Source organism: Nomia melanderi, chromosome 8 (assembly GCF_051020985.1).
Source record: "Nomia melanderi isolate GNS246 chromosome 8, iyNomMela1, whole genome shotgun sequence".
Classification (NCBI taxonomy): domain Eukaryota; kingdom Metazoa; phylum Arthropoda; class Insecta; order Hymenoptera; family Halictidae; genus Nomia; species Nomia melanderi.
The window spans coordinates 17,525,698-17,551,131 of record NC_135006.1 but is presented as its reverse complement, the minus strand read 5'-3'; the positions used below and the strand labels follow the sequence as shown (position 1 = coordinate 17,551,131).

General features: G+C 41.5%; 3 protein-coding genes and 2 long non-coding RNA genes across 13 annotated transcripts in view; 3 read left to right on the top strand and 2 right to left on the bottom strand.

Annotated features, from left to right (window-relative positions):
• The first annotated feature begins 649 nt into the window (after window positions 1–649).
• Window positions 650–6,395, top strand: sro (SDR family oxidoreductase shroud). Of its 2 annotated transcripts, XM_031969772.2 has the most exons (6): window positions 650–800; window positions 1,150–1,308; window positions 2,558–2,839; window positions 3,298–3,603; window positions 4,213–4,444; window positions 5,753–6,395. In XM_031969772.2, exons 2-6 carry the CDS (start codon window positions 1,176–1,178, stop codon window positions 5,970–5,972), a joined length of 1,173 nt encoding a protein of 390 aa, XP_031825632.2. In that variant the 5' UTR covers window positions 650–800; window positions 1,150–1,175; the 3' UTR covers window positions 5,973–6,395. The 2 variants fall into 2 exon arrangements, with proteins under 2 accessions (XP_031825632.2, XP_076226320.1); XM_076370205.1 differs by lacking the exon at window positions 650–800 and having other exon boundaries at window positions 1,091–1,308.
• On the bottom strand, window positions 1,091–4,354 carry LOC116423954 (uncharacterized). 2 transcript variants are annotated; one of them, XR_004234351.2, is made up of 4 exons: window positions 4,203–4,354; window positions 1,674–3,605; window positions 1,477–1,594; window positions 1,091–1,398 (listed from the first exon to the last, which is right to left on the bottom strand). It is a non-coding gene; the product is annotated as an uncharacterized LOC116423954 (long non-coding RNA). The 2 variants fall into 2 exon arrangements; XR_004234352.2 differs by having other exon boundaries at window positions 1,091–1,295.
• A 538-nt stretch (window positions 6,396–6,933) lies between the features above and the next one.
• LOC116423890 (NPC intracellular cholesterol transporter 2) lies at window positions 6,934–8,591 on the top strand. The gene is made up of 3 exons (XM_031969606.2): window positions 6,934–7,103; window positions 7,591–7,755; window positions 8,225–8,591. The coding sequence occupies exons 1-3, from the start codon at window positions 7,085–7,087 to the stop codon at window positions 8,488–8,490; spliced, it is 450 nt and encodes a 149-aa protein (XP_031825466.1). The 5' UTR covers window positions 6,934–7,084; the 3' UTR covers window positions 8,491–8,591.
• Window positions 8,592–15,925: 7,334 nt separating this feature from the next.
• Window positions 15,926–25,434, top strand: part of Atpalpha (sodium/potassium-transporting ATPase subunit alpha) — a 144,776-nt gene continuing 135,267 nt past the window's right edge. Inside the window, exons 1-2 of one of the 5 annotated variants that reach the window (XM_031969705.2) lie at window positions 15,926–16,159; window positions 16,627–17,292. In XM_031969705.2, the coding sequence (XP_031825565.1) occupies window positions 17,263–17,292 (30 nt within the window). In that variant the 5' untranslated portion in view covers window positions 15,926–16,159; window positions 16,627–17,262. Of the gene's footprint in view, window positions 16,160–16,280; window positions 17,293–25,434 lie in introns of those variants that run through there. The other 4 variants (XM_031969706.2, XM_031969711.2, XM_031969707.2 and 1 more) reach the window with 4 other exon arrangements.
• LOC116423926 (uncharacterized) overlaps window positions 19,227–25,434 on the bottom strand; it is a 47,127-nt gene continuing 40,919 nt past the window's right edge. The window contains exons 2-3 of one of the 3 annotated variants that reach the window (XR_012999163.1): window positions 19,581–24,715; window positions 19,227–19,503 (exon numbers count right to left, since the gene is read on the bottom strand). This is a non-coding gene — a long non-coding RNA (uncharacterized LOC116423926). Of the gene's footprint in view, window positions 19,504–19,580; window positions 24,716–25,434 lie in introns of those variants that run through there. The other 2 variants (XR_012999164.1, XR_004234346.2) reach the window with 2 other exon arrangements.

Here is a 25,434-nt window from a genome sequence, read left to right as displayed (position 1 = left end):
CGCAGCATGGGAATGATTGCAATTCAAATGAATGTGAAGCGGTCCAAGGAACGTTTCCCCATGAAATATTAAAACATCTCAGCCAGTGCGAGTGGTGCCTTCGAGTGTCTTTATACTTAACGATACAATAAAAAGAAATCACGTACTTCCTTCTCAGAATAAACGTGCCCATCGAAACCCCATTGACTAGGAATAATTCCATTAAACCCTCTGCACTATAACTCTCACCCTTTCTCTGTCAACTATAGTCTAACTTCTCTAATGCAGGAATTGCTTGGAGTCATTTGAACTTTATACTTCTATCAACAAAACGAATACAATCAGAATTCTCATATTTAGTTCACAATGTCGCAAATGTCACCGTGTCAGAGGTGACCTTACAGTGCAAAGAGTTGAACGTATTTCTCCACAATTCAACTGACAACCGTGTCCACCTAACAGAACGACAAATATACACGGTGGACAGGAATTATGCGTGGCGTTCGATGTTTATCTCGGGCAGCAAACGTTTCTTCGAATCGCGGGAGCAGATCTGGCCCTGCCGTTTGAATTTCGAAAAAGGAGCAACGGGACGGCCAGCCCTAGAGTGGGGAACTTCAGTTTTCTTTCTTTTCACGTCCCGTAGCAGCCATTTGCGGCCAGGACGGCAAGATCGCCTCGCCTCGCGTGTTTATTCGCTTCCTTCGCACACTTGTTGATTATTTAATCATTAAAAATCTCCGATTTCCGTTTCTCTTTGCGATCCTTAGATCTGCTGTGACTTGTGCGCCATTTGCAATTTGAAATTGACTTCTTTACTGGTAAACAATAATCTATACGTGAGGAATTTGAAATGTGAACTGCAATCGTGTCATTTTATTCTCATTGATTATGATATTGTTTAAAAAAATATAGAGTACACCGTGTGAACGTTGACAGTGTTACAATTAGATTTGCTAGAACTACCAAGCAGTCGAATCTTCAGAAGAATTTTCTAATTTTTCCTATAGGAATTAGGTCATCTATTTAGGTTTCGATTGATAAGTCTGTTCGCATGCTGATAAATTCATTTCTTAGGGACGTATCTGTCCTTTCAAAGTTCCAATATTATTTCAAGCTTCGTTTATAAAAGAATAATTCAGAACTCGGTGATTTTGACGCATTCGGTAGTTCCAGTGTTGAGCTTCAATTCGGCGATGGGATTAGCAAAGTGCTTAAGAAGACACTCGAAGATGCTCGCTGTTGATGTAGCGACCTTGTTGAGTCTTGTTTATTCGTGGAACAAGGGACACAAATACACGGCGTCGACGATTTCCCTGTGTTGCATCGGTAAGTAAGGATAAACATTGTTAGACCAACCCCTTACCTTCCAATGTGTCCGACTTGTGGCGAAGATTTTACACCAACACACCAATTGCACTAATTACATTAGAAAAATATTCTAAGAGTGAACGTAGTCTAAAATCTGCGCCGCCATGACGTAACTTATCTGCTCACCGGTCGACTATCCTCTTATCCGGATCAGACATCAGCACAAAAGTCGATGACTCGTTGCAATCGTGATACCCACTGCATCGATCAACACTGACATGATAGAACTCACGCTAACATCAAGCTACGGATGTTCATGTAAATTAACTCTTTGCGAAATTTTCATATTTCGAAGACTAAGTCAGAAAAAATGATATAATTACTCGAATAGCAAGAGATCAGCACGCAGTTTCCTTTTGTTCCATCAATTATACAATTGATGTATAATTTAGCTTCATCTGTTGAAGGTTTGGCACTTCGTTCGCAAAGGATTAATGAAAGTTCCTTCGAATAATATTCCTAACCGCTCGAGTGGCGAGCGGCGCAATGGCGGTTCTCCGCTGCGCTGACTAAAAGTGTCACTCTGTCGGTTCGTATCGAAGTAACTTTATTTACTTGTCTCTTAATTATTCATTCTTCTTATCACCTGCTTAGAAATGGAACAACGATCGATATTTACAATCTTGTGTAAAAATAAAGCGTTCAGTTTCTGAACTGAAACGAAAGAATGCGATCGCTTGCCACTTTCCTGGTGTTTGCAAAGACCCTGAAATTGTCATTAACCCAGTCAAATGGTTAACATTAGAACTACCGAGCATTTAATACGATTGATATGTAATCTCTATAAAAATTGTGACAATAGATTATTTTCAGTTTCTTCGGATATTCATTGGAGTATTCAAAAGAAACTGTTTATTTTCAAGATCATTTCAAATATTGAGTGCTTTCAAGATATTAATGATTGCGAAACAAACAACTCGAAACCAGTCATTCTGAACGGTAGTTCTAGTGTCAATGACAATTCCACCTACTCCGCAAACAACGTTCCAATATTAATTATCCCAAATAAACTATCAAATACTTCCAATCATCGATCTCTTCCATTCGCCGATCACCTCCCTGTCGGCTAATTATTCAATTTCCTTGATCAAATTGACATTACTTATCAACTATCTGACAAACAAGTCGCATTATACATCAAGATACAACAGCAGCGTTGATCTCGAACGATCGAACAACAACCGAGTCCAATATTTCCTCGTTTCAGGTGGAAATTATTTGTACTCCTGGTGTAAGTCCCGGGATAAAATACGAGCGAATCAGGCGATCGTCGTGACTGGCTGCGATTCAGGGTTGGGTTACAGTTTGGCCCTTCACTGTCGGCAACTGGGGGCGACCGTGATCGCCGGCGTGCTGCGGAACGACGGTCTGGGGGCGAGAAACTTGAGGGAGGCGGACGCGTTCGTTTACCCCCTGAATGTTACGGAACCTGTCAGCGTGATTGATTTCGCTGACTCCGTGCGAACGCTCCTGGCGCGGGAGAATTTAGGTAAATTCGCACTAGGATAAGTCCTGGATGAACTCTTCGAACAGTTTCTTTATTGAAAGTGAGAAGTATTTTTGAGGGTACAGGTGTTTTTTAGGAGCATAGGTGTGTCGGGGATTTGGTTTGAATTTATGGAAGTGCGAATGTGTGTTGCGAATATTTGTTCTGAAATATATCGGGATCAACGGGTGTCAAATTTAGATTATTGTTATCAAATATAGATTATTGTTGTCAAATATAGAATTAGTCTGAAGTACTCTGATCGAGGATAACGTATCTTTCATTGAGAGTGACTGTTCCATGAAATTTTCTTTGAAAATTAACAACCGAGGATTTGTTGACCCTTCGCACTCCGAGTTTCTGTTGGATTGTTTCGATAAGAAATATCTTGACAGAGAAATATGTAATTAACATTACTAAGACATCGTAAATGAACGAGTATCGGAACGATCTGTTCACAGAGCTACGGTGCTTGGTCAATAACGCCGCGGTGATGATCTTCGGCGAATTCGAATGGCAAACAGAGGATCAGATCAGGAGTCAAGTGGAAGTGAATTTCCTTGGTACGATGAGGATCACTCGAGAACTGATGCCGATGATCCGAGCGCACTCCAGCCGCATTGTCGTTATCTCGAGCCACTGTAACATCCAGCCGATCCCTGGAGTGGCCGCTTACAGCGGGACGAAGGCCGCGATCGGCGCCTGGGCCACCGCCATTAGGCTCGAACTCGAGAAGTATGGCGTCAAGGTCGTTTCTTTTATTCCTGGTCTGTAATCACAATTTTACTAAACCAAATTATCAATAATAAAACAGTCTTAACCCTTTGCGGACGAAGATCCCTTGAAGTACAGGAAACGTTTAGCAGATGAAGCTAAATTATACATCGATTGCTTAGATAATTGGAAAAAGGAAACTACGTACTAACTTCTTGCTATTCGAGTAATTAAATCACCCCTTTGTGACTTAGCATTCCAAATATGAAAATTTCATCTCGAAATGCCGACATTCGACCGCAAAGGGTTAGTCTTCAAATTCTATCGATTCTAATGAAATCCTTCGATCAAGTAAGAAACACGGATTACGTTAATTCGTACAATCAATCAAGTTGTAATTATAACTGTATTCCCTCAATGTCAGCAAATAGAATATTGCTAAAAAATTGCGTTCTGGTTGATACACGCGTTTCTCAGGAATATTCTAGTTAAAATTTAATTACAGCTCGATCGATCATACGAATTAACGTAATCCATCGATCTGTATGGAAATCAGTTACCGTGCCCGTTTCGTTCGCTCGTTAAAAGATTACTCCGCGACGTTAGCGAGAATACCGAAGAGGTGTAACGTAAAGGGAGCTCGTTCTCGTACCTTCTTGTAGGATCTTTCTTCAGGGAGAGCAGTATATTGGCGCGGCAAGCGGAACACTTCGAGGCGATGAGGAACTCGATGACTGACGAGGCGAGGAACTTTTACGGTGATTACTTCACCAGCTACTCGCGATATTTCGGGTCCGTGGCGCAGCCCGGGAACCTGGAGAAACTGACAGACCCGGGGATCTACGAGGCCTTCGAGGGCGCTCTGCTCGATAAACACCCGTCAACGGTCTACAAGTGCGTCACTTTTCTAACTGGTAGTCTGTGAGAACCTAGGGAAACCTCGGAACAGTCGGAGGATCGTGTTTTTGCAACTTTAACCCCTTGCCATACGATGACGCGATGAACTGCCAGTCGAAATGATTGGTTTCGATTTTTTTGTTTAGCAATTAGTGGTATCTTCGAAGCATTGGAATATTTGAAATGATTTTGAAAGTAAATAGTTCCATTTCAGTACTATAATGAACGTCTGAAGAAACTGAGAATAATCTATTGTTACAATTTTTATAGGAATTGCATATGAGGAATTTTGTTTATTATTCATTCTGTATAGAGTGATACATTTCGAGACAATCTAATAGGCGCAATGCAACAAAATTGTCAATGTCGACGTGCGTGACACGTCTTTCCAGCGCAACTCCTCGAAGCTGTAATAACTAATTAATTATTCCCTATTCACTGCTGCGACGAAGGAATAACCCGTGGAGCTCTAAAATTCTCGTGGCAATCGGTGCGTTAAAACCGAGGAAATATCAATAGACTTTAAACGGAAGTTTCCTTAGCGAGAGTAATCAACGAAGTTTCAAATGTTAGGAATAATATTCGAAATATTCCAGAAACGTTTAGATCTCATAGAACTTGTAATATTCGCAGAAATCGAATCAGAATTATTCAAAACGTCTGAATCCTATAAAATCTATATTTAAAGAGAAAACGATAAATTTTAAAGAATTTTGATACGCGTAGAGTTCGTGAAAACGACAGAATTTATAACATCTGCGACACGAGTAACACGAAACCGATACAATCTCATAGAACTTGTAATATTCGCAGAAATCGAATCAGAATTATTCAAAACGTCTGAATCCCATAAAACCTGCATTAAAAAAAAACGATAAATTTTAAAGAATTTTGATACGCGTAGAGTTCGTGGAAACGACAGAATTTATAACATCTGCGACACGAGTAACGTGAAACCGATACAAACTGCCCCGCTGGACCCACGAGCGGTTTCCGAGGAGATCTGCAGCGCGGTCGAGCTGCGCGAAAGCGAGTTCGAGACTGTCGTCGGTGGTTTCCCTCGTATCTGGAGCCATCGACGAAAGATAGCGACCCGTCGTATCTCGCGTCTACGGTGAAGTTCGATTTTTTGTTCGGCAAACCGGACACCTGCAAGGGAACACCTGGCTACTTCGATTAATTAGACCGATCGGGACGGTTCTAGATAGCCCCCGGTAATCTGTGCAATTATCGTCTATGATTATTCTTAATTGAACGACACGCGTGACGTGGGTTAACATTGATCTTGTTCAAACGTCGGTTTAGGCACGAGTCATGGCGGTACTTCGTGTACCACGCGCTCTTCAAGATCACGCCGACCTGCGTGCGCGACCTGTTGATAAAGAAGTTCGTCCAGATGCCGCCGTGGAGGAAGAATGTTCCCTGCGAGCGACTTGCGGGGGAAAATTCCGCTAAAATGGAGGAAGAAGAGGAAGAAGCGTTGGAGAAGGAAAATTCTGAGGCGAATAAGGAGAATCGGAGTTAGGGGATGAAGCTGGATTAACGATAGATACGGAGCTCGTCGAATTGACGGACGCTGAATCGTTTGACCCTTTGAACTCCGTAGGCTCGAATATTGCACCAGTTCTAATATTAAATATTTTAATGAATTTTAAGAGAACCTTACGATGTTATTGTCTGCGTTTATAGGGTCCAAATTAAAAGAAAAACTTTTGGAAATGCAGTATGAAATGAATTAAGTTTAGAAATAAAGTTAAGTTAAGAAATCTAGTATAGAAAATAATAATTTCTGAATATAGAAACTTTGACGAAACAATGTTGATAACATTGGATATTATTAAATATTATATTTAATACTAGTTAATTAAATATTAGATATTAGTGTTAATGATCTTTCGGTAAGAACGATAGTTTTGTACTCTATGGATTGAATAAAACATTCTACATTGTTTAATGCCTGTTTTACTTCCACGAGTCATTCGTTCCTTCATTGCGATGATTGCGACGAGAGATCGTCCGTTCGATTCGAAATCGAGAGTAATTTCGTGAATTGTTACTTGTTTCAATTTCTACTAGGCGTCGATGATTTGAATACATTAATTCGAATACTTGCAAATAGTAGAATATGATAGAATATTTCATATTTATATTATTTCCTAGAAGTGTAGGTTTTCATTTGAAATCATTCGATTTACCGTAGAATAATCGTGTCTATCGAGGTAAATTATAACAAACGATCGAAACGATCAGCAGACGGATATCTAACCGAAGAAATACGTTTTTTCAAGTGTCATCAAATAGTGAACACCTGCAGAATAACTATCTACGATAGTAAAAGTGCCTAATCTAAAAACACTCGAGGTACGCTAGATTTCGAAAGAAAATGCAGGGTTCCTCCTAATCAGTGCGCGAGTTAACGAAACCGTCCCTATTCTCGTCGATTTTTATCAACAGATCTAGCAGCTGTTCCTACTCAGCTGGAGAACAGGTGCGCAGATTTCAAGTGTTTTTGAATATCACTGACAACACTTGCTCCGGCGTTGCCACCGGGTTGATTAGATAAAGTTGAGAAATAAATACCGAGCATTCGTCTGGAACGGTCATCATTTGGTTCCGACAACCGCAGCAACCAGCAAAATGGCAATCATTACCTACGGTATGTAACCATCACTAATTAGAACCATAAGATATTTATAATTGCTCGACAGTAGCATCGAAGTGTCTTCGATCTTTCTGACATAAAAGTTTCGCTTCTCTGCTAACTATACTAGACTTATGAAATATTTTCATATCTGTGAAAATTAAAAATTGAAAGACAAATTATATTTGATACTTCTAATTATTAGGATATGTTATTTGTATTTCTGGATTGCTTCTAAAATAATTGAGTTTTTGACTGGCGATTTTACGCAGAAAGTATTCTATGTCACCGGTTATTATTTCGTAATTAACCCTTTGAACTCTATAGGCTCCAATATTCCACCAGGAATAATATTAGATATTTCAATGAATCTTAAAGAAACTATAATTATTGAATTTTTCACACATCCAAATTTTGCAGTAAGAAGGAAAATAAAAGATCTAAGAAACGTTATTTACTTGATCATTTATTGTCGTAACAACGAATCGAAATGTGATTGCAGTCTACCTCGTCGCCGCTTTCCTCATCGCCGACTCCTTCCAGTCGGAATTCCTCACTTGCAGCGGCCAACCGGCGCCCAAAAATGTGAACATCGTTGGGTGCAACAAACTCCCTTGCGACTTGAAGAGGGGCACCTTCGCTGACGCTGCCATCGACTTCACCGTTCGTGAGTAGACAGTTGATAGAAATTCATATTAAAATAAACACAATAGTATAATATCATACAGTACTACCATAATTATCATTTATACGATTACATACGAAAGCAACTAATTAACAGCACCTAGACGCATAAATCTTAGAACACCACTGACATTCAAATCGACTTAATTATCGCCGAGCAGAAACATAGATCTTAATATTATAGAAATGATCTATGCAATAGAATTCCCTGCTATTGGATTTGCTTCGTTACATAAATCATAAATTCTCGAATACCAACAAAGAATATTTACCTCAAAGTTGACAAAGTTCAGAAAATAAGAAATCCACTCAACATTGGATTCTAAGCGACACATGACGAGAGCTCGGTTACTCGTCGGCCATGTTGTATTCGCGAGGCGAAAGCCATTCGGCTTTGAGCGCAGGATAGTTAGACACTCGCGCTAACTTCGACCAACTTCGAATTGTTACAGTTGCCAGTACGAAGACCCTGAGACCAGTAGTCGACGTTCAGATCGGCAACGCGCACAGCCCGTACCCACTGCCCGAGCAGAACGCCTGCAAAAGTCTCGCCAACGGAGAATGCCCCCTGGACAAGGGTGAGGTCGTCACCTACAAACTGAAGATGCCCATCGAGAAGATCTACCCCAAGATCTTCTTGACCATCCAACTGTCGCTGGTCGACGAGCACAACAACCCCCAGGTCTGCTTGAAGATCCCCGGCCAGGTCGTCGACTAAACGAAACGCCAACGGAATTCGATTTGACGAAATGAAACGGACTATTTCTTGTGTATTACTGTTTTTACGATTAAATATATATAGCATAAATTCATAAACAATTTTGCGTTGTTACTCGGCGGTTTCCAACCTTTAACCCTTTGCGGTCTGAAGTGTTCTTGGTTTCATTTTGAGGTTCACGTTAGTTCAGTCAATTACAGCTTGATATGACGCTCTATTTATTTATTTAAGAATGTTTGGGAGTTGTTGAAATGTTACCTTAAATGGTACAATTGTGATGCTACAGATAAATATAGAAAAAATTGTTAAAACGGGTAGAGGTTGCAATAGAATAGAAACATCTTCAAATTCTGCTGATAAAACACTTCACTGGTTCTTCGTACAAGTGATTTCGTTACCATCTTGTCATGAATTAATCATTTTCACGAGTACACTTGATTAAACCCTTGCCTTGTGATTTACGGCTGAACTGTGCTTGATAAAACAACTTTGTCGCGAGCGATTCCGTAGCAAAAGAAATCAATTTTATGCTTACTTTGCATCTACATTTACTCTAAAGGTTAAAGATTAATATTAGACGAGCAATAATTTATGAAATTAATAACAGATATTACATCAGAGTTAATTAATCTATAGCTACAATGAACTTAAGATCTAACGGAATCTTTTAGAAACATTAAGGCTGACGAGAATACAACGTTGTTTAATTATTGAACCTGTAAAAGAACGAGGAAGTTATTCGATTTAAAGTTCGTTCGGGATATTCTTCCCCTGCAATCACGTTCCCATGGCTTCCGGTTAGAATGAAATTACTAATTTATCGAAAGGGCAGAGGAGAATGTCCCGGAGACGCTGCCCCCGTGAAGCCGGCCTCATTATAACGATTACATCGGAGACTTTCATTTGATTAGTATTGAGTACCCGAGTCGGATGATAACCTTTTATCTACTTTTCTTGAGTTTGCCCGAGGAGGAAGGGTGTGTTTCGAGCGTAGTAAAAGCGCAATTCATTTCAGACTCCATTAAAGAGAGGTCCTTCGTTTAACAGGACCCTTCAACCGCCAATTGCCGTAATCGATTCCGTAAGCAGACCTTTCCATCGATTTCTCACGCGATTAAAGGTTTTATCGGTACACCTTCCCTCTTCGGTGCTAAATATTCTGCGAGTAGTTGACCTTTCACGCTGGAAATTATTTATACAAACACTCAAACTTTAAACCTCAAACTTCGATACGAACAGCTATAGCCGCGGTTTCCCGGGCTTTAAGATTAAAAAATTAATCTTCACGCCATAATATTTATAAGTAATTCTTATGTAATTTAGCTTCATCTGTCGTGGGTTTTGTATGTTTCAGAGAATCTTCGTCCGCAAAGGGTTAACGATTTTTTCTATATTTATCTGTAGCATCACAAATGTACCATTTAAAAGTAACATCTCAATGACTCCCAAATATTCTTGAACAAATAAATAGAGCGTGATATCAAGCTGCAATTGAATGAACGCCGACGTGAACCTCAAAGTGAGAAACCAATAGCACTTCGGGCCGCAAAGGGTTGAAGAATCGAGTTGAATAGAACAGTTTGATCTGCGAACGATTCGATTCTGATAGTAGAAGTGCCGTTGTGATCAATACGACAGACGTTTCGTGTTGATAGAGAGAGGTTCACGGTTCTAAAGCGTTCTCCCGTGTCCGTTTCAACGGTGTAACCGATGAGTTTTCGTAAACGGGGAACGGACGATCATCCGTTGGAGGTTAGGTATGCGTTACACACGCGTGTCCGCCGGAGGAAGGGGCGAGATGAAAATCCAGGGGGTTCGGGCGTGTGCCTGACCCACATCTCCGTACAACGATCGACCCAGTCGCATGGCTGTGAAAGATATCTAGCGACGGCTTCGAACATACTTTCTACCACGTGAACAACTCTCGTCTAGAGAATCAACGCGTTGTTAAGCGGTCACGAGTTCATACATTAAACGCCGGCTAAATTTCAGCTACCAACCCTTTGCACTCCGGAGTTTTTCACTAGAAATATTTCAACATTTTCTGTTGAGATGAAGACGATATTTTGTGAAACCAATTCGACGAGAAATTTTACGTGAATATTTCTCAGACTGATGCATTGTATGAAGTATAATATTAAATATCAAACTTTATAGCTTTACTGTAGGAAATCAAGTGGTGGAGAGTCACCTCCCGAGTGCAAGGATTAAAAATTTCTAACTTACGGAAGACAATGAGGAATTCGATTTTGTATTTTACTTGGGATTTGTGTTGCACAGTAGTACACTTGTAAAGATTGATCGTTGAACTCTTGATCTATGCTTCTAATAGCGTGTAACGTTCAAATGAAACAAAGGAAAGTAAATTCTTCCATTGAAGATCGAACTTCAATTAACACGTTGACCGGTTACGAGTTGATCCGTGCTGGCACTTGCATTAGGCATTTCAAGTTTTGAAATGCAATATAGACTACTGCGAATTAAAATATTCAAAGTTATTTAAGAGATACGTCCAAAATTTCATTTCAATTTATTATATATAAATAAAGTATATTAGAGTGTATTTAGATTATCTAATTTTCATATTTAATTACGGAATAACCGGTGACGTTTTTAAGTAGAAGGATTAAACTTGTTTCCTTGCAGTTTGCATTTTGATTAGTAATTAATATTGAAACTTGTACTTTGTATTCCATAGCATTCCTGTTTGATGGAAATTGCACGCCATCCGCAGTACGGTGACGACATCAAACTTCATTTCAAGACTGCGTGAGCCTTTTGTTCTGGAAAAGAAGCTGAAACAAAGGCGACGTTGTTATTACCTATATTAACCCCTTCAAATGGAAGTTGCCAGAGGTAAATGTCACTCAGATCTTTTTAGTTTAAATTACCATAGCTGAAAGTAAACGGTAAACAAATTCGAATTTTTAAGGATGTGAAATATAATATAATCATAGATATTCTACAGATTATATTACAAAATATGATATAGCCATATATATTCCATAGACTATACTATAAAATATAATTCTAGACATTCTATAGATTATATTACAAAATATGATATAGCCATATATATTCTATAGACCATACTATAAAATATAAAATATACTTATAGACATTCTATAGATTATATATAAAATATGATATAACCATACATATTCTACAGACTACATAAAAAAATACAATATATTCACATATATTCTACAGACCACATTATAAAACACAATATAACCACAGACATTCCACAGCCTACATTCCAAAGTACCTCCATATTTCCTTTACGTGCAACAGAAATGACGGGACAAGGGGTTAAATACGTTACGGCAATTGCGTTATCGCAGCAACCGAAGTCATTCATCCATCCCCCGGCCCGATTGTTTCAGGAGGCCGACTATAGGCCGCAAACAACGCGTTTAATGACGCTCGCGGCCAGGTACACGTGTCGTTCCTATTTTATCTTACGTGCAAGCGCGGACGTCACTCAGCCGGAATAATGTCAAGGACAAGTGCCGGCCAATAGGGTGGACCGACAAATTTGTAAACGATTGACGCAAGGTGCACACCCTCTGCAGGAGGATGCGCGTGACTTCCGAGCCTTGTGTACCGTCCTAACGGTCAGCCAATTAATTTAATTAAATTGACCGACCGCCCACGCATCCCATCTCCCCATACAGTGGAATCTCTTTCGGAATGTTTCGCGTCGCGCGTCGCACCCCTCGTTCGAGTGATCGATGATCCTCGTGGCTCCCAGGATACGAGGGAGCTGATAGGTTTCCTCGGAGGTTGTCCCCATAATTCTGCGGACGAGGGCACCGCGAGAACTTCATCGAATTCCGCGCTGTTTTCTCAATTGCAAACTGTAACACGAAAATACTCTCGCAGAATGGAACGAATGCAGTTCTGAACCAATCTGTTCATTTTCTCTTTGCTTTCGATCATCTGCTTCAGGTTGCGACGAGGGATTTTAGACGTTGCTGCTTGGGGCTCGAAGCTGGAAGTTTGGAGATTGAAGTGTGTAGCTTGAAATTTATGGTTTGGGACTTGAAATGTAGATTTGAGAGTTGAAACTTAAAGTCTTGAACTCGAATATCAAATTTAGGGAACTTGGGGAAAATGGTATATTCTAAGTTCGAAATTGCGCGCGTCGAATGTCAGCTTCCGAAGTTCAAGTCTAGTTCGAAGTCTGCTTAGAACCTTGAACCGAGAACTTCAAGGAATCGAACTTCAAATTTAGAGAACTCGAGGAAAATGGTACATTCCAAATTCGAAATTGCACGCGTCGATTGTCAGCTTCCGAAGTTCAAGTCAAGTTCGAAGTTTACAACCTTGAACTGGGAACTTGAACGAATCGAAGGTTGGCGGAGCCACGATGATTTTCGACACTCCATTCTCCGGAAGTTACAGGGGAAGTTTAATTCACTTCACCTCGCAGCCATCGCCGTTCCCGTCCCGAAGCAGAAGGGAAAGGGCGTGAAATGGATTTGCCGAGCCACACAAACCACACGGGCCTCGCATTCCCTCCTCCGTATATTCGTTTTCCCTCTGTCTTCCCTGTGCGGTCGGCCCCGGGTGGCTTCAACTTTATGGCACGCGTACGTAATACCGATTCCAGCGAAGTCAGTGTGCCAATAATGATCCCGCCGCTGGGCGTGCCTAGCGTACGAACCAGTCTGAAAATAGACAGGTCGCGATCGGACACGGATGCTTTCGCCCGGTGAACAATAACGTTATCGATAAGCACCAATAAACGTCGTTAATACGAGGCTTGCATTGATGGCCCATTGATGTTTTCGTTTGCCACGCTCGAATTACGTAGGAGGCCGTAACGATGCAGGAAGGGGCTATTGAAAACAAATAAATAGAATAACGTTACACTATTCTGTTTAGCTAATTCGTTCCCACGCGATCGATGCTTCAATGAAAATTCATTAATGGTACAACGGAGCGTTTAATATAATTAATGTGATCTTTAAAATTCTAATAGATCTCTTCAGTTTTCAAGTGAAACTATCTTTTTAAAACCATTTCGGGTATTAAACACTTCTATCAATGCTTGCGAAATAAGAACGCGAAATCCCGACAAAATGGCGGGTCCCAGTGTTGATCATCTAGACAACAGTGCTTTAGCACTGTCGAGTACTTATTTCTTAAACTGTTTCAGCAGTAAGTTACGGTGACAAGTTCAAAGAATAATCAGCGCAAACACTGAAGCCTAGATCAACCGAAGCCATTCCTTGCGAAAGCGTTCGTTAATACACAGTAACGGAAGAACTTTTGGTCGCCAGGTTGCGCTGTTATCGCAATTAAACTGCGAGGTGCTCACGGTCGCAGCGGAACACGGCGAAGCAAGTGCTTTCGAAAGCTGAAGTGCTTGTTTCGTTTTCAATCCAATAAATTCCTCAGCCTCTCGACGCGACGCGTCAACGGTTCACAAACGTCCCGGTTTCGATCGCAGCGTGTTGTAATTAATATCATCGGTATCATCCGATATTCCCGATAAATTCCCGCCACCGCAGGCCCCGACTTACGAGCCGACGGGCAAAGAAAATCGCGTTAATTGCGAGTTTAACGCGAGCTTCGCCAACCGACGCAACTCCCGAACAATCCTGTGCATCCGATCGGCGATGATCGGCGCCGCGTGCATCGGATCGCATCGACGTCGACGTCGAGGAATTGTCCCGACGTCGGAGGAGGACACTGTCGCGGCTCCATAAATAGGGAAACTAGAGCTTCGCCTGCACTTACCGCCGAGGAGCCGAGTACTTTTCGAGACCGAGTACTCTTCCGCCCGATGCAACCGACAGTAATGCATGCCAGCTTGAAAAATGACTCCGTGCACGCGTGCTGGGGGATCTCGTTCCGCGGGAGATTAATGAGACTCGCGTTTCGCCGCGTTACGAGCGACGACGCGGACGCCCGCGGCCTAAAAATGGCGGCCGGTTGTGTTTTAAGGTCTCCATTGCGGCGGACCGGTGTCAGGATGGGAGATAAAATAGGTTTGGACACTTTTAACACTGCAAAGAGCGTTCGGCAACCCTCTTAGCAACAGTTGAATCCTTACGCCATCCTTCGGCAGCGGTTCTCAACTCGTGGCGAAGGTACTATTGTCGGAAAACGCTTGGAACGGAGAGTTGATATCAAGTTACGAAGAGTTATAGAGTTTTAGGGTGAATAGTTGTTATGGTATCGCGAGTTAGGCAAATGTCTAGAAATTGTTCTTATTAATTGTAACGTCTTATTGATGTTAATAATCTTGAGAGATAGGTGAGAACGAAGAGAACCACTCTTACAACGTTGCTATAGTTAGGAACAGCTACATGCAAATTTGATACTACCTTATTACCAAAATTGTCCACAACTTAATTGAATTATACAAGAAATTTCCGTCAGCGTGTACCGTCTCTACTTTTTCCCACGTTTATCGTGGCTGGACCCTTTTCATACGTGGACACCGGTATGCGTTCACGGATCGCGTCCATTGAAAACGGAAGCGTCAGAGATATCTGGCCGTTTCGGATGCCAATGGCGTCCAAGTTTCCCCCAGGTTTTCTATTTATCAGTAGGTCAGCCGTCGTCGGACGGTCTTTTGCATAAAAGTCGTCGAGTTTCGCTCGTCGCCCACGCAACCGCACCGAGTTGCATTGTACAATACCGATGCAATCCTATCGGATCGTCGAGTGCTGGTAACATGCTGCTACGTGAACGCGGAGCGAATGAGACCGGGGCAATGAAATCGGAAGACCAGGCTGACACTTGCGTGCCCGGCGGTGGAAAATTAATTAGGCGGCACGTTTATCAAATAATGCCCGTTTGAACGCGTATCCTGTTTCAATGGGAAAGTATTGATCTGAATTTGTGAATTGTACAACCCCATTTATTTCGTCGATGTGTGTGTAATACAATTTTTTAATCATCTAATAGTATTAATCGTTGATAGATTATTCGTAAAGTAATTATCTGGATTTTTTAAAGGTACAAAACTATTTATTCCGTCGATGTGTATAATATAATTTTTTAATAAATTAATCGTATCAATCGTAGACAGATTATTCGTATTTTATCTGAATTTGTTAAAGTTTATTCCGTTGATCCGTGTATAATATAATTTTTTAATAAATCAATCGTATTAATCGTCGACAAATTGTAATTTAATTATTTGTATTCATTAAATTTACCAAATCATTTATTCCGTCGATGTATCTATACTACAATATTTTAATAATTCAATCATCTTAATTATTAACGAATTATTCGTAATTCAATAATTTTTCATACAATTTAAGTACAATACATTTAATTAGTTCGAATGTTTAATATTTAATATAATACATTTTCCATGCGCAATAGACGCGATCAAAAAGCGCGCCATTTTTTAACAGTCGGTATCGGATTTCGAAATAGATCGAACGGTCGTACGCGCAACGGAAGCCGCGCAGCCGTCCCGGCGTTTCGAACGTTTTCGCGGCACTCGAAATTGGTGAAAAAAGCGTGCTCCGCTCGGCGGTGCTTAATCAGTCGGGATCAACGAGGGCAGAAGCGTAGCGGCAAGGTTAATACACTCTGAATTACAGCGAATCTTCCCCCGCCCAGTTTGCTCCGTTGATCCGCAGAAGGAAAGAGACGAACGGCCAACGATCCTCCTCGGCTGACACCTAACCTCAATCCCGTGAGTTCGTTTACAATTGCCCTGGTCAGATTTACGCGAATAGGACACGTAAACACTGAAATCGTTGATCAATGTCGCGATGAATGTCGGTATCGTGTTGCGTGTACATTATACAGGAGGACACAATAGGGTCTATTCGAGACCAGTATACTCTAGCTCGTATCTGGATCTCGAGCCTCAGCCCATCGACGCAAAGTCAATTAGCAAAATTCTCATAACAACTCCTTAATGCTGGAACTACCGATTTAATACGATTAATATAAAGTCATTGTGACTTACGGTAATTCTAGTGTTTCAGTCCAGACATCTATGGTATTCAAGTGACACTATTTCAAGTCATTTAAATATTCAATACTCAAGCGTCAATTACGAAACAAGAAAACGACATTGTGAGTTGCAGTAGTTCCAGCGTTAACCCAGAAGTCACACTATTCTCTAACCAATAAGCTCAGAAATAAATTGCGCAGGTCAGTTGCTCAACCGTCAGGTTCACGGTGACTCAAACGCACATAGAAAAAAGGCCGTAAGGCCCACGCGCCGGTGAGTAACGATCGAAGTGGCGAAGAGGAACGACAAGAGCCATACATCATCGACAGTGAAAACGGCCGGGAGAAGAGGCACAGTTCTACACGTGCAGAGAGAGAGGACATAATTCGTCGGCGGGAAAGGGGTGGGGAGGGCCGGGCAGCTTTATTCTAATTATCGAGTGAGTGAGTGAAAGGGACTTGTATCGGTCGCCCAACAAGGTGGTGGGGCTGGGTTGTGATGAGCCGGGTGCCTTCGTGTCGCTCGTGAACTCGTGCACGTCGTAGTACACGAGTAGTACGAAAAGACGCTTCGTGCCGTGACGTCAGCACGTGTTTCGTTGCTCGGGTCGCTGCGAGTCGCCGATCGCGATAAAAAAATTTCTCTCGCAGTTACGGCAGTGATCGTGTGTGTCTGAACAGTCACGCGTGTGTTGTTTGCACTCACGCACGCACGTTGTCCGAGCCTCTCAGTGCCTGCGGTTCGTATTCCCGAGGAACACGTTTGCGATCGTCAGTGGCACCGCGTGCGATAGCAGGTAGTCGGGACGTCGACCAACCGCCATTATTGTTGTCAAGATGGCGTCGAAAGGGAAGCTATCAGCCGAGGTCAGTAACATTGTTCGCTGATTTTTTCGTCTTTTATTATCGGACGTGTTCGACGGGGGTTCGATGACGACGCCGAGCAGAAAGGGACCGATGCTCGGTCGATCGGTTCCGAAGGTGGACGCGATCTACTCGTTTCCATTGATCGTACGATCGACCTGGCGATCGACGACGATTGCGTCGCGCGCTTCGCTAGGCCCATGCGCCGCGGTAACAGGAACGGCATATTGTTCGGTAAACCACGCCCATCGTGAATTTCCGTTGTGAACTGTCACATCGTCGGCGTCCTTTAGCCACGAATTTCTTCGTGCTACTATGCTCAAACACGGGAACACTTCCGTGTAAATATTTAGGTATGAGCTGGTCGGGGAAACCTGTTCCACTGCATTCCTCTGACGAAACTGTTCGACGGTTTAGGACTGTTGTCATTCGAGTTTTTAAGTGAAAGCCGTATGCGTTTCGAGTTATCAGTGTTGTTTGAATATTTATGACGTCTGCTGTAGGCTTGGAGAATTGGAATTAGTTTTAGGAATAGATGTTGTAACTGAAAGACTGAAATGTCACGGTGAATCGATCGAGAGTATCGACCGGTTGGAACGACCGTTGCAGCTAATGAGCTAGAAGAGACGATTAGGTTAGTTGGAATGAATCATTAAGGAAACGTCTGGCCAGCTATTAATATTTTTAATGGGTGATTCCTTTTTCGTGGAACAAGTGACATTGTCCGGTGACAGAACGTTCCAGAATGGAATACGCTCGGCTTCGTTTATCCCGTGGAAACACCATGGACGTCTAAACATTGGAAGCTTTCATTTCTGTTTGCGCAGTTAGATTTCATTGTCGAAAATCCAACGGACAGATTTTTTCTCGGCATCCTTTTGTCGACAGTTCCACGAGGCAGAGTCTAAATTCTAGTATAAACCTGTTGTTTCGACATCGGCTGTTTGTGTTTCGAAATACGGCGTCCGTTAGTAAACACGAATACGAGAGAAAGGGGGCTACCGAGCGTGGTTCATCTGCCTTGATTTTTGTTGCTCGGTAACTGCTATTGGAGTGGAAAGGAAAATTGAATGGAACGTATGATCGTTTTCGAGTATAATTGATTTCCCAATTTGAATAATTATAGAATGAAATTAAATTAAATGTACCGCTGGTATATTTAAATATTTCAATTAATTACAACCTCGTCTCTTGAAATTTGATTCGTATATACATAGTACGTTACCGAAGAATTTATTTGAATAACTATAGAATGAAATGAAATTAAATACACCATTGATATTTAATTATTTAAATTAATTACATCTAGGTCTCTTTAAATTTGATTCATGTATACATAGTATGTTATCAAGGGAGTCATAAAATAACTATAGAATGAAATGAAATTAAATACTCCATTGATATTTAATTATTTAAATTAATTACATCTACGTCTCTTTAAATTTGATCTATATACACATAATACGTTATCAAGGAAGTTTGATAAATGGACGAACGTTCCGTTGCTGATAAGGAATGTTTAGGAATTCCTATTGACAGACGAACACGTTCTTTTTCTCAGTGACGAGTAATAATTTGTTTCACAAAAATCGAGCTTCGAGCGTTCTCACGATAAGGGCACAGGAGATAGCTCGACAAATTTCATTGCCTAGATTTGTGTCAAGGTCTGGCCAGTGGTAATCATCGCCGTCCCACGGGATAAACTGACGTGACGGACAGCGGAATCCCCTAGAAAATCCTAGGCACCCTACTCACTTTTCTCTCCCCTTTACCGATAATGTCAGTGGTCAGCCTTGAACTTTGTCCTTTCCAACCCCCTTCAAACGCACGCTGCCATGTAATAGTCACAATGGTTGCTGATTATTCTCCAATTATAAAAATCTCATGAACATAGGTGTAATCAAATAAACTAGAGTAGAAGCAAACTTTCACTCTCCTTCAGAATTTTATTAAATTTAACTGTACAATAATGATTGTAGACAATAGTCAACTGATTTAAAATAATAACTCAGTGGTTAAGCTTTACTGAGACTATTATTGAAATTACGGAGTCGTACAAATGAGCCATTCTTCTCTGATTGCTGAAGGAATTTAATATCATTACTTTAGACAATAACTAATTGATATAAAGTAATAACAATTCAATGTTTAAGCTTCACCGAAACCATCATTGAAATTACAGAGTCGTACAAATGAGCCATTCTTCTCTAATTGCTGAAAGAATTTAATATCATTACACATGAATAACAAATCCCATGTAGGGGATGTCCCGGTCCCTCATGAATACATACCACCGAATTCGTTTGTGTTTTGGCAGGATGCCACTGGTCGGAACACGGAAACCGGTCGCCTCATTTTTATGTATCACAAGGCGCGACCTAAATTCCGTAAGGATCCACGGATGAGCCGTTCGCATAACGATGAGCATAATACAGAAAATTGGCCCCCCTGTGGTTACGACAATGCTGATTAGCGGGAGCTGCCCATTGTCCCCGGAGCTCGACGAAAAATTTCAGTTACGCTTAACCACATGCGTTGGAAAGACGTGCCACGCACGAGACGTTTCTATCCCAAAATTCTCAATGATGTCTTTCATTCTAATCAGTTTGAAGTTCTGAAACTGGTTTCTAAAAATATGAATCTATATAAGTTTGATTAATTCTAATTAATATTGGTAACCGAAGGGTTCGAATGATCAATATTCTGTCGTTCGCAGTTTCAAGATAATTGTTCGAACGAATCACAATCAGTGATAATCTTGTTGCATTACGCCTATTAGATTACTCGAAATGTATCACTCTATACAGAATGATTAACAAACAAAATTGTACGTATCAGCGTAAAATATGTGAAAACAAAATTCATCGCAGGAGACTTTGCCAAATTTCGGAATTCATTTCCAGCGCGAGTGGTTAAGCACGCGTGATTCGGCTCGCATGGCCGAGCGATCATTTGAAAATATTGTTCTACAACCGCTTCCGCGATTACTCCTCTTGGTCGTTGCGACCGTTTCGTCGAAGGTCGTCGACCTCGACCGATAATGACCGTTTCGTACCGTTCCCTGCGCTCGCGTCCTGTATTTTTCCACGTTTTCTCCGCTCCCTACGCCAGTGCGTGCTTCTATTCACGCCTGACCCTCGATTTACGCGGACCTTTTTCACGCGTGAATTGGGACACGCGGTAGTTTCTACGCGCGATCTGAATTTAGTGATGAAATATACTTTTCTTTTCGAGAATGTTATTATTATTATTTGTTTTGGTAAGCTATGCGAAATAAATTGGTATTTTTGAAGCTTATACCAGCTTTCCTTTTCAATATTTCGTTTTCAATGGATTCTCGCGTAAGTCCAATAGAGAGAATGTAGTTTTTATCACCTACAATTGATCGAATTTGTTAACCTCAGAACAATTGAGGTTATGTTATAAAGAGCCAAGTATTATATAATCTAGTAAACTGAACATCCACGAAAGATCAGTGGAATTTTTATTTCAGTTCGAATTATAATCAGTTTGCAGTTTGTAAACCGGTTTCTAAGAATATAATTCTATATAAGTTTGATTAATTCTAATTAATATCCTGGTAATTGAAGTATCGACAACCGAATAGTTCGAGCGATAAACATTCCGCCGTCATTCGCAATTTCGAAATAATTGTTGAAATACTAGTAAGATTCTGATAAGAACGCTCGCAATACGGGGGAATCCCCGGAGTTACGCTCCTGGCTGGAAGAATGTGTTTCGCGAGATGACCGGAAGATGGCGGCCGTTGGACAAGAGGACGCGCGGTTGAATTCCAACGCGCCGCGCCGGTTATCTTTCCTCTTTTTTCCTCGCTCCTCGAGCGAGCCCCTCTCCGTCAATCTCGTCTCACCTTCGACGCTAATTTGAACGATACGGTTCGCGCTTATTATCGCTAAATTAGCCATTATGTCGTTATTTTAACGAGTCGATGTGTGTCAGGGGGCCGTGCACACGCTTCTTCCACTCCGTTCCAATGTATTTCCTCGTCCAATTTCTCTTCAGCCCGATTCGGCAACGTTGCGACGTGGTCGTAGGATTTCTTCTTCGTAGAACAACCTTTACGAATGATTCACGAATGCCTGTAATAGTTGGCGTCGTTCAATAATAATAAATGCTCCAGTTCGATCTTTACGTTATTTCGATGTTCAATTATTAACCCTTAACCCCTTGCCTTAGGACTGAATTTCGTAGGTGCATTTGTTAGCTATTTATCGTTGATAATGCACTAGTAACAGAAAATTGCTAACAAGAACAATAATGTTTCATTTGAACTCAACACAACTCAATGACATTATTTTAAGGCGAGGGGTTAACGGACCGGAAGTATTTCAAGTTTATCGCGAAATATACGGTGACATAAATAAGGAGAAAGAAATTCACAGATGACCTAGCATGGTACTCGACGCGTTGATTGTAAATGTAACAATAACAGTGATAAGAATAATAAAGTGACCTAATAATAATCACATTAAGGGTGAAACTTCAAGCTTCAAATTTTCACGTTCACGGCACAATAATTAGACACGGTCTAAATACAGTTCATCGAGAAACCTAATAAAAGAGGAAGAAATTGCCGAAGTTACTCCCACGGAAGCCAGAAATATTCGTTTACGAATGATTCAAATATTTCCATCGATTCTCGCGTTCGGAGTAATTGTGTTCGCCGCATACGCGGACGATTTTACCTTTATTCGCGTGATGGATTAGCCTAATGCCAGCTCCGATTCTATTAGCGGCGCGGACTGTGTCGAACGCGGTTGGAATTAGCGGTATCTGTTTCGACGAGGCTTCTTTCCCGATTCGAGTGCCATCGTAAAACACTATTTCCGTCTTATGACACCCCGAGAAGTATTATAGACGGCGGATCGATCGTGATCCCCGGTTCCAGGCACCGGTTGGAAATTGCATCGTCTAGATAAAATATAAATTCTCAGCGCGGAGCGGCAGGTGCACGTGATTCCCCGGCGTGTTTGCCGCTGCGACGGGTACTCCCCGTGAACATGGCGGTTTCCGGCGACCCGTTGTCGCATCGCCGCTTTCTGCCCGATTTAATTTCAATTTCCTCGCGTTCGCTGGAAGACGCGCTCACGCGTGCACGAGCATCTTAGACCGAGATTTCTTCGCTGTTTGATATCCTCGGTGAAAACACTTGCGACAGCCCTTTGAATTTCAATTTTATGGACACAATCGACCCTTCGCGGACGAAGGTCCTTCAACCCTTTGCACTCGAGAGGTGACTCTCAGTCGCCGTTCGATTCGATTTAAATTACAAAGTGTTGTATGTAATATTATGTTTCGTATAATGCATCAATATATGAAACATTTATATAAAATAGCTTTGTTTTTTAATTTACCTATGTTGAATATTTCTTGCGAGAAGCTTCCGAGTGCAAAGGGTTAAAATATACAAAACCTCCTGCAGATTCTGCGAAATTAGGTATGAATGCTTAGATAATAGACAAAAAGGAAACTAGGTACTGATCCCTTGCTGTTTGTTATTAAATCATTCGTTCGCAATTCTGTATTCCAAATAAGGTTTGACCTCGACAAAACGTCGACATACGCAAAGGGTTAAGCAGATGATTCGACGCAACTGCATCAGCCTTTGGATTTTTATATGCGCTGTAAGTTTCAAATTTCAAATGTTACATCTGAAATTTCTAGCCGAGTAAATATTTTTATTAGAAGAACCTCTAGAGAGTAATATGTAAAAATCCATCCGCTGTTCGTTGAGAATGGTCCACAGCTTCTGTTTCGGCGGCAGCGAGGAAGCCTGTAATGTACGACGCGATTGTACGTTGATTTTTTCAATTTTTCAATTTCGCCGGTAAGGGAAAATAAAGCTTCCGGTGGGGCAACAGCGCGATTCGTTGATCGATAGGTAGCGCGATATCGGCGAACCGCAGTGCCGGGGATGGCTCGGAGAACGGGCTGGCAGTGATAGCGGTGGTGAATCATGCGAAGGATATTTACCAGTAGCTTTGCCGCCGCTGCCACGCCTTCCGGAATTCATGTTACGATCCCGTTGTCTTCCGTTCAGACTGCTAGAATTATCGCGGGATATTCCTGGATGTCGTTGTGGTATCTTGATCTGTTAGCCGTGTGATTTTCGGGACTCGAACATTCTGGTAAGCAGGATTAACCCTTTGCGGTCGAAGATTCGTTGAAGTACACGAGATCTTCGGCAGACGAAACTGAATGATGTATCAGTTGCCTAAATAATAGGAAAAACAGACGCTATATGCTGATCTCTTACTGTTTGAATAATTAAATCATTCGTCGACATTCGTCCGCAAAGGGTTAAACCAACTGATATCTCAAGGCGAGGGATTGAATGCCTGTGACAATGATTCAAAGATAATTTACCTTGAAATATCAGTATAATACGATTCAGTGGAAGCCACTATATTCAAGATATTATTGTTTCTAACGATTCCTTCGGCGAGTAGACGAAAGACGTACAGGAATCGATCAGAGATCGAATAAATGCAACAGACGAGTGAACTCGATCCATCTGTTTCTTCAATCTTTATTAATCTTCAATTTTTTGTTTCGTTACAACTTAAATCTCGGTTCTCTCGAATGGATTTTACAAAGTAACACTAAAACATAAAGAAATACCTTGCATAAATTACGTGACAGAACTATTTCATTCCGACGTTCCACGTGTTGATACGTTACAGACAATGTAATATTGAATTTGAGATTTCATTATTTCCTATTGATTTTGTATTGATTTTATTTTCTTGGGTCAAATCGAACGGCGACTGCAAGGCTCTCGAGTGCAAAGGGTTAATATTGTCTGTAAAGCTTTACAATTTTCCTATGTCAAATCGAATGGCGACAGAGTCACCTTTAGGGTGCAAAGGGTTAAAAGTAGCTGGACCGCAACACGTCATAGAGTCCCCGGATTACAGGCAGTTCGTGGAGTCCCTGTACAGAGGCGACGTGTATATCTAGGGCAACGTTGCGGGATAGGCATGATCTCCCGATGTAAACACGTCCCGCAGGAGTCAGGGGTGCCTTTATTGGACGTGGAATCCCCGAACAGGCTCCCGGGGACTCGGAAGAGGGATGGCCCGGTGCCGAGACCCGAGGTCAGACCCGTGACAGTGAAGAGGCTAGATTCGTCTCGCGAGATCTGGCTCGATCCAGCTGTTTTAATGGCGGACTTCCGCGAGAGACGGCCGCAGAACACACCGAGGGGTCAGCCCACGCGGCCAGGCACCATAATTCCTGGGAAGGAAACCCCCGGGCCCTGCGCATTGGCCCTTTTAAACTCCTTTACCGGCCAATTCGCTCTCGCATCCGTGTGAACGTCCACATTTAATTATTCCAGTGACGTCGGTGCGCTTGTACTCCTCGTTCCTCGCGTTCCTTTGTATCGGGGGCTCGAGATCGGCAACTGAAACGAAAGAAAACTGATGATTAGTAGCAGAAATTGGACTGACTTATTAATTGTCTCGAAAACAATACATTTGTCGAGGTTCGAAGGGTCCTAGTCTTCTGTCTGTGCGAGTATAGAAACTTAATTGCAAATCTTTCGTAAAAACGAACACTTAAACTTTCGCATATTTGAAATACTCTCAATTTGAAAAAGTTCTCAATTTCATCTTTTAGTGACTCATCAGTTTTATTCAGAGGTTTGTCGAGATATTCTTCGAACAGATTATATTATGTTATTCTCAATGTTATTACTAAAAAGAATCGTTTACACCGCTCTCTATAAACTAAGAATTTTCAAATGCATTCCAAAGATAATGTAATGATAGTTATCGACGAAAGAATGTAGAGAAATTCGGGGTCAGTTTCATCTTTTAGTGACTCATCCGTTTTATTCAGAGCTTTGTCAAGATATTCGTCAAACAGATTATATTACGTTATTCTCAATGTTATTACTAAAAAGAATCATTTACACCGCTTTCTATAAACTAAGAATTTTCAAATGCATTCCAAAGAAACTGTAATAACAGAGTTATCGACGAAAGAATGTAAAGAAATTCGGAGAGCAAAGGTTAAAGAATCTTCGTCCGAAGGGACAGACGTGTACACTCGAGTACGACGTTCCACGATCATCGACGAGAGAAATAGAGCCTTCCCTTCGGCAGTTGATCCGCCCACGCG

What these genes read in the sequence shown, in the direction of transcription:
- LOC116423890 (XM_031969606.2), top strand. An exon ending in TGCCATCGACTTCACCGTTC is followed by an intron (nt 7,756 to 8,224) that starts GTGAGTAGACAG and finishes GAATTGTTACAG; the next exon opens with TTGCCAGTACGAAGACCCTG.
- sro (XM_031969772.2), top strand. Translation starts at nt 1,176, where the DNA reads ATGGGATTAGCAAAGTGCTTAAGAAGACACTCGAAGATGCTCGCTGTT. An exon ending in CCTGGCGCGGGAGAATTTAG is followed by an intron (nt 2,840 to 3,297) that starts GTAAATTCGCAC and finishes ATCTGTTCACAG; the next exon opens with AGCTACGGTGCTTGGTCAAT. An exon ending in GGTCGTTTCTTTTATTCCTG is followed by an intron (nt 3,604 to 4,212) that starts GTCTGTAATCAC and finishes ACCTTCTTGTAG; the next exon opens with GATCTTTCTTCAGGGAGAGC.